Source organism: Aythya fuligula, chromosome 6 (assembly GCF_009819795.1).
Source record: "Aythya fuligula isolate bAytFul2 chromosome 6, bAytFul2.pri, whole genome shotgun sequence".
Classification (NCBI taxonomy): Eukaryota; Metazoa; Chordata; class Aves; order Anseriformes; family Anatidae; genus Aythya; species Aythya fuligula.
Genome location: NC_045564.1, coordinates 31,874,758 through 31,888,181, shown reverse-complemented (window position 1 = coordinate 31,888,181; position 13,424 = coordinate 31,874,758). Strand labels below are relative to the sequence as shown.

The 13,424-nt window shown below is 63.7% G+C and overlaps 1 protein-coding gene across 1 annotated transcript in view; it reads right to left on the bottom strand.

Moving 5' to 3' along the window:
- Positions 1–12,569, bottom strand: part of NHEJ1 (non-homologous end joining factor 1) — a 28,883-nt gene extending 16,314 nt beyond the window's left edge. The window contains exons 1-4 of the mRNA XM_032190550.1: positions 12,384–12,569; positions 11,749–11,958; positions 10,835–10,973; positions 9,939–9,997 (exon numbers count right to left, since the gene is read on the bottom strand). Coding sequence (XP_032046441.1) covers positions 9,939–9,997; positions 10,835–10,973; positions 11,749–11,958; positions 12,384–12,569 — 594 coding nt within the window. The remainder of the gene's footprint in view (positions 1–9,938; positions 9,998–10,834; positions 10,974–11,748; positions 11,959–12,383) is intronic.
- Between the last annotated feature and the right edge of the window lie 855 nt (positions 12,570–13,424).

The window sequence follows — 13,424 nt, the reverse complement described above, 5'->3', positions numbered from 1 at the left end:
ATAAATATAGAGCTGCTTTATTACAAGGCTGGCCAGCTCTGGTGGCTGGCTGATTACAGGGCAGGCTGCTCCAGCGCTCCCCGAGCCCAGACCTCAATAAAGGCCAGATTGGAGCTGCCTTTTTGCCCCTTTACAAGCTCGGCGCGCTCCCGCCCGTGCCGCTCAGCTCCTGCGCGCCGCCGGCCGCCCCCGGGGCCCGCTGGCAGGGCGCAGTGGACGCGGCAGCGGGGGAGAAGCAAAGTTTAAACAAATAGTGAGTAAGCGATGAGCAGGGGCAGGCGGGATCGGCGGCCTGGCGGGCAGGCACTAAAAATACAGCTTATTTTCCGAGGGAGCCTGCGACGTCCCAAATTGGCGATCGAAAAAAAAAAAAAAAAAAAAAAAAAAAAAAAAAAAAAGCCGTAAGCGTTATAGATCCATCACGGGGGCGGCGGGGGGGAAAGACCCAAGAACAAGGAAAGAAAAACACCCTGATGAGTAAGACGCACAGCGTGACGTACGCAGACACCCCGGGACGGAAAGGCGTGAGCCTCCTGCGCACCGGTGCTCGGCGGGGATGGATGCTGCCAGCCCTGCTCGCCTCTGCTCTCCTCTTTTCCCCCCCCGGGGCCGAGGGCACTAACCTCCACACGCACACCTCTTCCCAGGGCTCAAAGGGCGCTTTGTCTCCCCACCCGGGCTCCCAAGCCAGCGGCGCAGCCCCGAGGGCTCCCGCGACCACCTCGGTGCTGAAGCCCTGGCGCCCGGCGCCAAGCCCCCGGCGTGCCCACAGCTGCTGAGGGAGGGACGGGGAGCAGCACGCCCGTGGGGCTGCGGGCCCGGGAGGCTTCAAAGGAGCTGATTTAGTATTGTTCCACCTGCCCTGAAACGGGCGCTTGAGCGAGGGATGGAGGTTGCCTGGGGTCACCCTGGCGCTGAACAGAGCCCTCATAGGATGGGGAAGGAGAACGGGGCTGCTTTGGGATGAGGCGGCTCCGCTTGGGCACCCCAACCACCGAGGTCCCCACGGTGCCTTGGCCCCAGGGCGTGAGTTTGGGAGAAAAGGCAGAGCTGGCAGGGAAAGCAGGCACTGCTCCCGGCTCTTTGGTGGTTTGTGAGGCTCCCCTCCCCAGAAGCATCACAGTTTCCTCAGGGACCCCAGCCCCACACCCTGCCCAGCAGCACGGCTCAGCCACGGGGCTCGGAGTGCCTCCAGCCAGCCCCCTCCTCACGACACCAGCCGCCCCAAAATCCCCAGGGAGATGGGATGGAGCCTGATCCCAACCCCGTGGGGTTGACAGGGACAGCGGGGAAGCTCCACGGGGCGAAGCAGGAGGCAGCAGAGCCCCACATCTCCCACGGGGTGGCACCCACCGTGCACACCGAGGCACCTGCCACCCTTGGGTTTCTTCTGCCGCCCTCCGCCTTCACCTGCACCGACGGCGCTGCCCGGGGCCGGGGCTATCGCAGGGCGAGCCCGGGGCAGCCGGGGCCATCACGGCACCCCCCCTGCTGCCTCCCCACCCGGAGAGAGGAAAACGTCCCCCCGCGAAGGGCAGCTCGTGCGGAAGCTGTTCGCATCCCGTAGCGCGAGCCCGGCGGGTGAGGAGCAGGGCAGCCCCTGGGTCGCCGGGTTATCGGATGATAACAAGGCAGCACAGCCCGAGCACGCGACTTCCAGCAATGCAAGGCTGCTTCCTTTGTTTTGGGAAAACAAGAGGGGGGCCAGACCTTCTCTGGCACGTTCTTGCCCGGCCTGAAGCTGCCCCCCACTTGCACCGGCTCCCATCCCAGCGCGGTGGCCTGAGGAGGAGGAGGCCGGGGCCAATCTTTGCCCTTTCCACCTTTCCCACTGCCCGTGCTGAGGCTCGGGGAGGCCGGGATGGCCACGGGGGACCCTACCAGCATGGGGTTATCTCCCCAAAATCCCAAATGCAGGGCGAGCCCGTTACCAGCACCGGGAGCAGGACAGGGCACGGGGACCCTCTCCGCACCCCTCGCTCCCCAGACAGCTCCATGGGGCTACGGGAGCCCCCCCACACACCCCTTCCCCAGCGGAGGAGGAGGAAACATAATAAGCAAAATAAAATTTATAAGCCAGGCGGTAATTGCAGCGTGGCTACAAAAGGCTGCCTCCTCAGGGCCATCATTATGTGGCTAAATTTAACGCCCCGCGTCCCAGGGCTCTGAGCATCCACACAGACGCCGGCTCCTGCTACCTTCCCTCCGTGCCGGCCAGGGCAGCTCAGCTGAACGGCAGCCAAGAAAGCCATAAAGCAGGTCAGAACTTTTTTAATAGTCTATTTACCAAGATGCTGTTTTTACTGCCGAGGTTTCTCTCGTTTTATCTCTGGCTTTTTTTTTTTGCTTTTTTTTTTTTTTTTCCCTTCTCTCTCTCTTTTTCCCCTGACTCCCGAACAGACTGGGCTGTATTTTCTGTTTTAGGTTCCTCTCTCTCACTTGCTCTGAATACTATTTTCAGAACTCTAATTTTATATGGCAAGTCCCTTTTTTTTTTTTTTTTTTTTTCTTTTTGGTAAATATTTGCCATGACTAAGCCAGGACACATCCCGTTTAAAAGGCTCCCATCCCACAAAACATCAGCCCCTTTAATGACATGAATCTCATTAGCTCTCCCCATGAAAAGAGGTATAGAAAGGGAGCATCCCTCAGCCCCTCTGAGTTCCTGTATCTGCACAGACGTATATTTAGCCATGTGTACCCTACAGTCACAGGAGGGGACAGTCTGGGCACACGCACACCACCCCATTCAGACAGAGGGACCGAAAGCGGGGGCCCCTGGGGCAGGCTCTGCGGCCAGTGGGTTTTGGGATATCCGTCTGTCTGGGATGGAGCTGGGAAGGCTCTGGGCCCCGCAGGGGTTGAGCCGGGCCCTGGGAGCCCGTGGCCAGGCACAGGGGAGCCTCAGAGCCCCTCCAGGTTGGGTTCTGGGCACCTTTGGGGGCCCTTTACGTGCCCAGGGGGCAGGTCCCAGCGGAGCCCGGGTCCTCAGCCCATGGGCTGGGTCTAGCAGCGGGCTGTAGGTGTTGCAGCAAGCAGAGTCCCCAAGAGCTCGGGCTCTTCCAGCCTTCCTCCCAGCACACACAGCCTCGATCTTAATTAATCCGAGCCTCCTTCCATAGCAGCATCCTCAGCTGGCGGTCCCGTGCACCCCGCTGCCCCTTGGGCGTCTTCGACTCTACCCGGGCATGGGCACCTCTACTTAACGGGGTCATTCCTTCCTCAGCACGGCCAGCCCTTCCTCGGGGTGGGCATCCCTCCCTGGGGTGGGCATCCCTCCCTCAGCACGGTCACGCTTCTTCTCAACTCATGCTCTCGACGGCTGCCTGGTGCCAGAGGGGGAACCCCCAGGAGGTGCCCACGGCTGCCATCTCCCCCCCAGAGTCTGAAAGCAGCAGGAGGGGTCCGTGGAGAAGAATGGGGATGTCCATGGAGGATAACGGAGACCTTCATGGAAAGGAATTTGCTCTCTCTTCCCCAAGGCTCTGCTTTCTCCCCATTCCTAGCTCACCCAGGTTACGGTGCTGCTCCTCCCTGCCCTGCCGGTGCCAGGAGTGTCCCAGCACGGTCTCCTCCTCCGCCTCCCACCAGACCAGGTGTGCAAGCTGTGCAAACACATCTTTGAGCCCCACAGCTGGGCTCTCACCTCCCCATGGGTGCTCCTCCATATTTTGGGGGAGATTAGCAAGAGGAACAACCCCCGGCGGGCTGCAGAGAGCAGCGCCGGGCAGCGGCCGGCATCGCTGCAGGCACCGCGCCGATGGCGCAGCGCCCGCTTCCCAGCCCAGAAATAAACCAGCTGCAATTCCACTTTCCCCTTCTTTTCCTCCAGATTGACTTAAAGATTCAGTTGAGGCATTGCCAACACCACCAAGCGCAGCCGAGCCCGGCAGCCGAACGGTAACAGAGCCACACCGGCTGCGCGCTTTGGGGTCCTCTCCGCCCCACGGGGCCACGTCCCCAAACTTCTCCACGATCCGGAGCACTGGAAGAGCCAAGACACGCGGGGAGAGTCCCACCTGCCCGAGCACATGGCTCCCAGAGCCGGGGCTCTTTCTGGCAAAGCACAGCCGTGCCGAGCGCGGAGCTGCACCGGGCTGGAGCACGTGTGCCGCGAAGGGCTCCGCGCTCCCCCCTCCCCGCACACGGCAGCCAACATTAATTCATTAACAGTCCCATTAACACCCAGCTGTGGTTTCCCCCCAAACTCAGGCAGGGACCCGCTCCCCTGTGACAGCTGCTGACAGGCCAAGTTTCCACGTTCAGCCCTTCTGGAGTTCTGTATAAAAATAAGTGGTGCTTTTTTAAAAAGGAAAACTCTATTTCCCCTCTACGCACACCCGCACGCGCGCGCACACGTGCAGAGCTCACGGCAGGAATTTGCTCAAATTTCCCCCACCCACAAACACATCTCCTTTGGCCGGAGACCAAACGTGGGCATTCGGAGCCCAAAATAGCCCTTTTTTTCAGCACCCAGGACGCAAGGAGCTGGCGTTAGCCTGAGCAGGGCCAAACGGCACTCCTGCTCCCCGCCGCCCCCGGCACTGCCGGGCTTTGCCGTGCCACACGGGGCCTGATCCTGCCCCACCAGCCCGCGCCAGCCTCTGCACCCTTCCCGTTGTCACCCCTTCGGGTTCTGACTTTTGGCCAGGGCCTCATCCAGCATCCCCAGCGTTTTCCGAGGAGATGCCCTCCCGGGCTGTGCGCGTCCTGTTTGGTACCCAGTTTTGGCACCCGCTTGCTCTTTTCTCCTTTCCTGCTTCTCCTCATCTCCCCAGGCAGCCGTGAGCACCAAGGAGATGCCCGGATGAGCACCCCAAAATCCCGCTGCCTATTGTCCCCGTTGCTCATCCTCATCTTTCCCAGAGCACCGTGAGCACCAGGTGATGCTCAGGGGGCAACCCCGGCCGGTCCAGGAGCCCTGAGCCACGCAGTGCTTCCAAAGAGCCCAAACCCGTGCCCTAACTCACCCAGCTGCACCCCAGGCACCCCACTGGGGTACTGGGGGAACTGGAACCAACCCCCTGGGGCTGCCACTGGGAAATCATGGGACAGAAACCTCCAGGAAACACAGCCCCAGGCTGCGATCAGAGCAATGGGTGTGCTGCCTCGGGTGTGCTGCTAGCAGGGCAGCTCCAGCTCCCCGGAGAGGGCAGGGCAAGGGCCATATATCTCCCAAATACCTGGCCGCTAGCAAAACGCCCCGCATCCCTTTGATACAGAGGTGTTGGGCTCGCCGAGAGCCCTATAACTCCTCGTGCCTTTAAATAGCAAAGCTCACAAACGCCCCACAGGGCCCGGTGTCTATAAGTTGTCTATATATTTGTGTACACACACACACACACACAACACACAGAGATTTATTCGTGTTTTCAGAGCGGTTCAGGAGACATTCCAGGACGAAATTCCAGCCGGCGCTGGAGCCAAGAACATCAGTCGCCCCGGCGCACGCTGCCCCCTCTGCCTGCGCACACACTAAATACGGAAAGGGAGAGGTATAAATAGGCAGAGAAATACATGAATGGCCCTGTTTCCTCACGCAGATAAATAGTACACAAAGGTCCGAGCCGAGAGGGAGCAGGCAGCCTCAGGAATGCTCTGGCTTTGCCGGGGCGTGCGCCCTTGGGGGCAGGATGTGCCCCTAGGCGCACAACGGCCCCAGGTGCTGCTGGCACCACTGGCACAGAGCACAGGGGCATCAGATAGGCAAGGAGCAGCTCCCCAAATGCCAAAATAAAAGGCCACCTTGTTCTCCTCCCCAGATGGTCCTTTGCTCCTCGGTGCCGCTGCCACCTCCTGAGCTGCGGGGCTGGGAACGGAGCTGCCAGGATGGAGCACAAGGGCAGGCGATGCCCACGCAGCATCCCCCCACCAGCAGCCCCCTTCTTTTCCCAAATCTGCCCTTAATTCGGCCGCGGTGAGCTCGGTCGGGATGCGGGGCCAGGAGCAACCACGGGGCCGAGAGCCCCAGCACGTGGCAGCGGGGCCGGGGGCCGCCGGGGCGGGGGGCTCGCCCCTCACAAGGCGCTGCAGTCGCTCCGCTTTCCGGAGGGGGAAGGGGCTCTCCCCCTTCAATGCCGCCGTTTGAGCTGGGGCCTGGCACGGGCTCAAACCACCGCTGGCTGACACGAGATCAATCATCCCCCGCGCGCTCGGTGCCCACGCACGGGCTGGGGCCGCTGCCGCACCGGAGGGGCTTTTGGGCCCCTCTGCCTGGTTGCGGCGACGCACGGCACGGCACGATGGCACGCGGTGGCACTGCGTGGCATGGCGAGGCACGGCACGGCACGGTGGAGCATCGCGCAGCACTTCACAGCGTGCCATAACACGGCACAGAGCAGATGAGGAAGCCCCCATCACGCCAAGGAGGGTCTGGCGGTGCTGGCCGGACCCTCCACCCCCCAAACAAGCCACCAGGTGATGCCCATCCCCGGGGCAGGACGGGCAGATGGAGCAATTGGCCCCGCTGCAGGGGGGGGTTTGTTCCTTGCCCACGGTCTGGGCGCTATTTCGGGCAGCCCGCTGCCCCGGGGCGCCCGTTGCCAGGCTGGTTTTAGCAGCGTGCAGCTCCACTGACTCACTGCTTGTGTAAGCGGGCTGTGGTTGCCGGCGGCAGCCCAGAAAGCGCGCCCTGGCCGCAGCCCCCCTCACCTGCTTGTGCCTAAGCAAAGAAATAAATAAAGCCACACCGCCGCCCGCCACGTGCCTCCGCGGCAAACACGTGGGGAGGGCCCGGTGCCCACGCAGCGGCCGGCCCCCAGGCAGCACTGGGTGCCCGCAATCACCCCAAAATGCTGCTCTGCCCACCGCCTGGGAAGTGGGATGCTGCGCTCTGTCCCCGTGCACCCCTCGGTGGTGGTTTTTGCACGATGACGAGCGCGGTGCCGAGGTTTGGCTGCGCCCGTGGGCTTCCAAGCATCATCCCAAGAGCCAGCCCCGTGCTCCCAGCTCTGCTCCCAGCCCAGCCTGCCTGGCTTTTGCAGAGCCGTGGCCACCACCAGCCCCTTCCCACCCCGTGCCCTGCACCACGCGCGCGAGCCCCGTCCCCGCGCCCCCACACCGCGCCCGTGCCGCCAGCTTTGCTCTAGCCCGGTGGCAGCCGCGGAGCCGCAGCTACCTTGCGCTAATTAAAACCATCCCTGGCTGGAAGGAGCCAAAAGGCCGCTTCCCCCGCCGCCGCCCCACCGCACGGGGCTGGCGTGGGTTTGCGGGATGGACGCCGTCCCCGCCCTGCCCACCGCGCGCGGCCCACCGCTGCCGTCACCCGCGGGCAGACGGCGGCTGCTCCTCTCCCCGGGCTTATTTTTAGCTCCCGTTAAAAGGGAGAGGCAGCACCGTGCGGGCAGGCAGAGCGCAGGCAGGTGCCGGGCTGCACCCAGCGGCACCGGGCAGGAGGGAGCCGGTGGCCCCTTTGGGCACCCACCTGCACCCTTGTCCCCTGCGGGATGGGGACGGGCGCCCGGCTCCCCCCAGCCCCGGGAGGGAACAATGAGCCGGGGGCGCTGACCCCCCGCTCCCTGACGTCAGCCCTGCCGCCCCGCCAGCCCCAACCCCGGGGCTCCTGCTCGCCCTCGGGCGCGCTGGAAGCCGGTGTTTGTTTGTCTTCCTCTCCAGCGTGGCTTGTTTTGATGGCACATCCTCCTCCTCGCCGGGCCAGGCCGACCCGTGAACCTTCCACGTCCTGTTTGCCGGGGCCCCGAGCTGCAAGCCAAGTGCACGGGGCGGCCGGAGGTGCGGGGAGCATCCACCCCGGCGCGCACAGGCCACGGGAGATAAAAATACACGGGGTGAAGCATCCTGGGGCGAGGGGGCTATATTTGAACCGATCGTATCTGCGAGGTTATCCCAGAGGTTTCGATTGCCGCACGGCCGGGCCAAAGCAGCCGACACATCTGGTTCAGCGGCGGATGTGCTGGGGAACCCGTGCTGCTCCTGGGCACCTCGAGGGTCACAGCTCACAGGGATATCCAGGGACAAATTGGCCTGGAGGTGCTGGGAGGCGCTGAGCCCTCTCTGGCTGCCTGCTCTCCCCCTCCCGCACGAGCCCCCCGGGCTTGCCAATAAAAGCTGCCGGCTTCGCTTCGCCTCGCCTCGCGCGCGGCCGCCGCTCTCCCTCCAGCGCTGCCCGAGCCCAGGCAGCTGCTCAGAAGTGAAGCCTTGCCAAAAAAACGGCGTGTGTGAAAGCGCCGTTTCCTAAACATATAAATATTCCCAGGGCTTTGCTGGAAAACTCCCCGCGATTAGTTAAAACGCCCTGGACGGGAGAGCGACGGCAGGCCCCGCGAAAGGGCATGTGGAAGGCGAGCGGGAGGGCTCCCGGCGCACGGCCTTTCCTCTCTCCACGGGGGATGAGAGCTCGGTTTGGGAAGCGGAGCCTTCCCGAGCTGGGAGCGAAGCAGCAGAGCCCGATCCTGCATCCCGCCAGCCCCGCGCTCGCTGCTCCTGTCATCAAACATCTGCAGCTTGCATGGCGGGGAGGGAAGGGCTGGGAGGACGAGCCGAGCTCTCCTCTGACCTCCCGGCCGCGGCTGTCTAACCACACGCACCCCAATATCTTGGTTCTCTTCCCAGCGGGCTCCCGGCCCGCTTTCGGAGACATCAAGGGATGGAGAGGCAACCGCTGCCCTTGGGAGCGCGTCCCAGTCGCTAATCGCCCTCGGAAGCAGAACCATGTGCCTGCGACCTCGCTGGAAATTGCCTGGCTCCGGCTCGCAGCGCCTGGCTCGCCTCCTGCCGCTCTCCGCCAGATGAAAGGCAGCCCTTCGCTCCCCGGCGTTTTCTCCTCGCACACCACAAGCGGGGCGCCTCTCGGTTTTCCTTCTGATAAGCCAGACGCAGCTCTTCCCTTCCAAGCCCTCCCCGCTGCCGGGCTCTCAGCTCATTGCTGTGACTCCGCGCTCGTTGCCCGGCGTCTTTTTGAGGACCCAGGCACGGGAAGGGGGTGGCAGCCTTCCCAGCGCCCCGCTCAGAGGGACCCCTGCCCCTCCAGCCCCTCTTGCAGCTCGCCAACCGAGTAGAAAATGGCACAGCGGCCCCAAAACACCTGCCCGTTTCACAGAGCTAATTAGATCATCTAATCAAATCTTCCACGGGAGCCACCCTCATCCTTCCAGCACCAGCACGGGAACATTTACCCAGCACTTCTGCCGCGTCTGCTTCAGTATCCACCATCTCACCACCTCCAGCTGCTAATGGGCTTAGCCCTTCCCCGCACTTTGGGGTTTTTCTCCTAACGCACGCAACGAAACCCTTTCCTCCCGTCCTTCGCCGTGATGTTTCCCCGCCGCCTTTAGCTTCTGTTATCCATTTTCTACACTTCATAATTTCTAATTTATATTGATTGCTATCTGCTCCCGCTCTCCCATTTGTTATAAACTGCTCTTTTATTTCTAATTGCTACCTTCACTTCGCCGCTGAACCAGAACGGGCTTTCGGCCAGCGCTGCCCTCTTTCTTGATTGTGGAATTGTGGCTTTTTGTGGCTTCTGAGATTCTTCTCAAAGAGCTCACAATTTTCATTCACATTTTTCTATCTAAACGTTTCCTCCTAGCTGATTTCACTCATAATTTCCCCCTGCTTTGGGAAATTAGCCCTTTCAAAGCACGGAGGATATAAATTACTGTTTAGGAATGTCCTTTCTTTGCCCAGGGTGAATGTAATCTGGTCGTGATCATCGGTCCCTAGGCAACCTCCCAGTTCCAGGCCAGCAATGAATTCATCTCTATCCATCATAACCAAGGGGGGAGCGAAAGCTGCCCGTGCTGGACGCCTCTCCTGTAAGAGTGGGACCATCTCTGGTTTTCAGAAGCCCTGCAGGCAGCTGGCTGTGCACGTCCAGTGAGCATTTCCCCTCTCCAGCCGAGTCCAGCCACCCCCCAGTGCTCCCCATCCAGCCCAGCACGGCACGCACTGGGGCTACTGGTGCCGGCTCTCCTTACCCTGGCCATGAAGCTCTGCAGAAACAGCTCCTCCTGGAAGGGCTCTGTCCTCAGGCGGTCTGCAAGGGAAAGCGGGGATCAGTCCATGCAGGGCTGGCCAGACCCCCCAGCCCACCCTCACCTTCCCCAGCCCACGGGGACTCCCTTCAAGCTGCTCCTCCATTGCAGCCCTGCATCCCCAGAGCCTGGTTTCTGCCCTGGCAGAGGGTGGTGATCAGATTTTGGTGCCTTCTCCCAGCTTCTGGAGCAGGACAAGGCCCAACCACTGTTATCCCTCGCTCTGCCTCATTCAGAGCATCACTTTTACCCCGTCACTGCAAAGATGCTGTCTGGAGAAGCACCTGGCCAGCAAAGGGATGAGAGAAACGTGAGATGCCCACCAGCATCACTGGGGCAGCTCCAGTGCCTCTGGCCACCCTCGGGGATGGGGGACACCTGGGGGACGGCAGGACCACGTCCTACAGCAGGGGGGCTTCTGCCTGCCCATCCCTGCTGGCAGCACGGGGCTGTGAGCTGGACGGGGGCCCGCGCACACAGCTGTGCTTCCCACAGCACGGAGCTGGGAGCCTCTGGTTGCTCTCCAGGAGCTGCTGCCTGCGGGAAGGAGCCTGACTCGGCTCCAGGGCCAGCCCCCGCTGGCATCAGCGCAGGCTCCTGGGGAGCAGCCAGGTGCTCTCAGCAAAGCGGAGAGCCCCTTGGCGACTCCCCAAATCCTCCGGCTACCGGTCAAGGGCCGCTCCTCCCCGTGCTCTCCCCCCCCCAGGGGCTGCTCCCCAGCCTCCTGGCTACCGGAGCAGCTGGAGATGAAACACAAGCCCGGCTGGGTGATAGCCAGGGGGAGCAGCGCATGCCAGCTCGCTGCTGGCTCCGCGCTTGGCCCGGGCGTCCTTCCTCACCTCTGCTCAGGGCGGCCCCGCTCTCCCTGTAGTCCTCGATCTCAGCATCCTTCTGGAGCAGCAGGGAGCTCAGCTCCTGCACCTGGTGCTGCAGCGCCAGGCTCATCCGAATCAGGGGCCGCACGAGGTGGCGGGACACCTAGGGGGGGGTCCAAAGGTGTGAGGAGGGAGGCAGGAGGCTGCAGGACACAGCCCTCCGTCCCCAGCTTCACAGCCAGGGGCTGCAGCAGGGGAAGAGCCCAGCAGGGACAGGGTGCGGTGGCAATGCCCCACAGACCCCTTGGGATGCAGCAGGAGGCAGAAAGCCCCCCTATACATCCCCCAACCCTCAGCAGGCCCACCCAAATCCTCCCCACGGCTCTGTGCACCCCAAGCCACGTTCCTACCCAGGGAACAGGCAAGGCCGGGGGAGAAACCAGGACCCGAGACGCCCCACTGCAGCTGGAAGGAGAGGAGAAACCCTCCCAAGGAGCTGAAACCAAAAGCAGAAGGGGGTCCCCCGCTAGGGCTCAGGCAAGATACAGCCCCCCATTGCAGCCCACCTCCTCCCAGACCCCACAGCCGCCCCCTGCCCGCTCCCCCCGGCCCGGGAGCCCCGCGGAGCCCTGGTTTTGGCTGCGGGGCCGGGACGCGGCGCGTTACGGCGGGTGCCGGGCGCCCTCTGGTGCGCGCAGGGCGCACGGCCCCGGGGGGCCCGGAGCTCTCCCGGGGAGGGTCTCGGGGGGCCGGGAACCCTCCCGGGGATGGGCCCCGGGTCTGCAGGCCCGGTCCTGGCCACCCTGGGGTGCAGCCCGGTGGGGTGCTCCTAGGGGTGCTCCTAGGGGGGGGCGGCTCTCCTGCTGGGGCACCAGCGAGCGGCGCTGACACCGGGCACCTTCCCCAAGCCCCCGCAGGGGAAGGTGCCCTCATCTCACCGTCTCCACGGGCGCAGGGCAGCAGTGGAAGTCCCAGTAGAAGGGCAGGCCCGAGAGCTCGCTCTTCAACCTCAGGCTGAGCCCGCCGGCCGTGCGCTGGCAGGAGAAGGAGGTGGCGGGGTCGGGCTGGCCGGCCAGCAAGGGGGACACGAGGTTGGCCAAGCGGTGCAGGAAGGAGGAGACGTGGGCTGTCAGCCGCTTGTTCAGCTCCTGGGAAAGGCAAAGCGAGGCGTTTAGTGGGGCTCTGGGGAGCTGAACCCTGGCAAACCCCGAGGTCTGGGTGGTGGGCAGGGTGTGGAGGTCCCCGCTAGCACAACTCCCCTCCACGTGCCACATGGCAGGCTGGGAGCCGAGGCAGCTTTGTTCTGACCTCCTGCTGGAGCTGGGAAAGCTGCTTCCCATCCAGCCCACAAGTGAAACGAGCCCGCAGGGCACGCACAACAGCCCAGCCGTGCTGCAAGGAGGAGGGCGCAGGGGGACGGTGCTGGGGCGCAGCCACACGGGGCCTGCCCGTGAGGGGTGCGTGCACCCCAATCCGACAGGACCCGAGGGTCGCTGTGCCAGCAAGCAGTTTGGGCCGGGCCGCCAGCTGGCGTGAGGAGGAAAGGAGGTCCCTGGGCGTCCCAGACACTCACCTTGGACCTTTGCCCCACGGCCTCCGCGTCGGCACTCTCGTACCAGACGCTGCTGAGGTCGGAGAGCAGCAGGACGTAGCCAGTGTCCCCGAAGCAAGCTTTGGCAATCAAAGCGCACTCGCCAAAGCAAACAGAAGCCCAGGGCTGGGTCAGGAGCCTGCTCTCCAGCTCCTCGGAGCCCTCCATCTGCAAGAGATCAAACAGGTCTCTGCCTCACCCCCCACCCCCTCTGTGGCGTGGCCTCACGGGGACCCTCGGTCCCCGTGGCCCCCTCTGTGATGCCAGACCCCCTCCCCACAGCCCGGGGCCACCCAGCTCTGCTGGGACAGGCGTTTCGGGGAGCAGGGTGCAGGCAGCTCCCAGCCCAGCTCAGCACAAGCCCCCCTGCAGCCCGCAGCACCCTGCTCTGCCTGGGGGGAGCGGGTTCCCCGGAGGGGTTTTTGGGCACCGGGGCTCCGCGGGTGCTGTTACCCGAGGAGAAGAGGAGCAGGCAGCCCGGAGCCGTGGGGAGACGGCTTTGCAGAGCCGAGCGAGGCCGTGCCGGAGGCGAGGGGCAGACTACAGCTCCCAGCAGGCTGCTCTCTTCCGTGCCGAGAGCGGCCGGGGCACGCCGGGACGCGCAGCGCCACGCTGCTCACCAGCACGGGGAAATGGGAACGGCTCCCCGGGACGATCAGGGCCTGGATGCGTGGCCGTGGGGCAGGAGACGGGCCTGTGGCAGCTCTAAAGCTGCCCAAAAAGATGTGGGGAGCAGCCCTTCCCCGCTTTGGCTTGCGCTGCTGCTGTTAAGGAAGGGCTTGGGGGGTGCACGGGGAGCTCCATCCCTCGTGGGGTGGACACGGTGCTCCTGGCTGAGTGGCCAAATCTGGGAGCAGGCTGGGGGGTGTGGGGGATGAGTAGCAAAGCCCTGTGCCCCCCCCCCACCAGATCCCAGCACCCTGGCACGGGTTTTGGAGGGGCAATGTAGGGTGACAGCATCCACGGGGTGAGGACGGATCCCTGGCTGGAAAGGAAAGCCCCAGGGCAAAGCTGGTTGAAGGT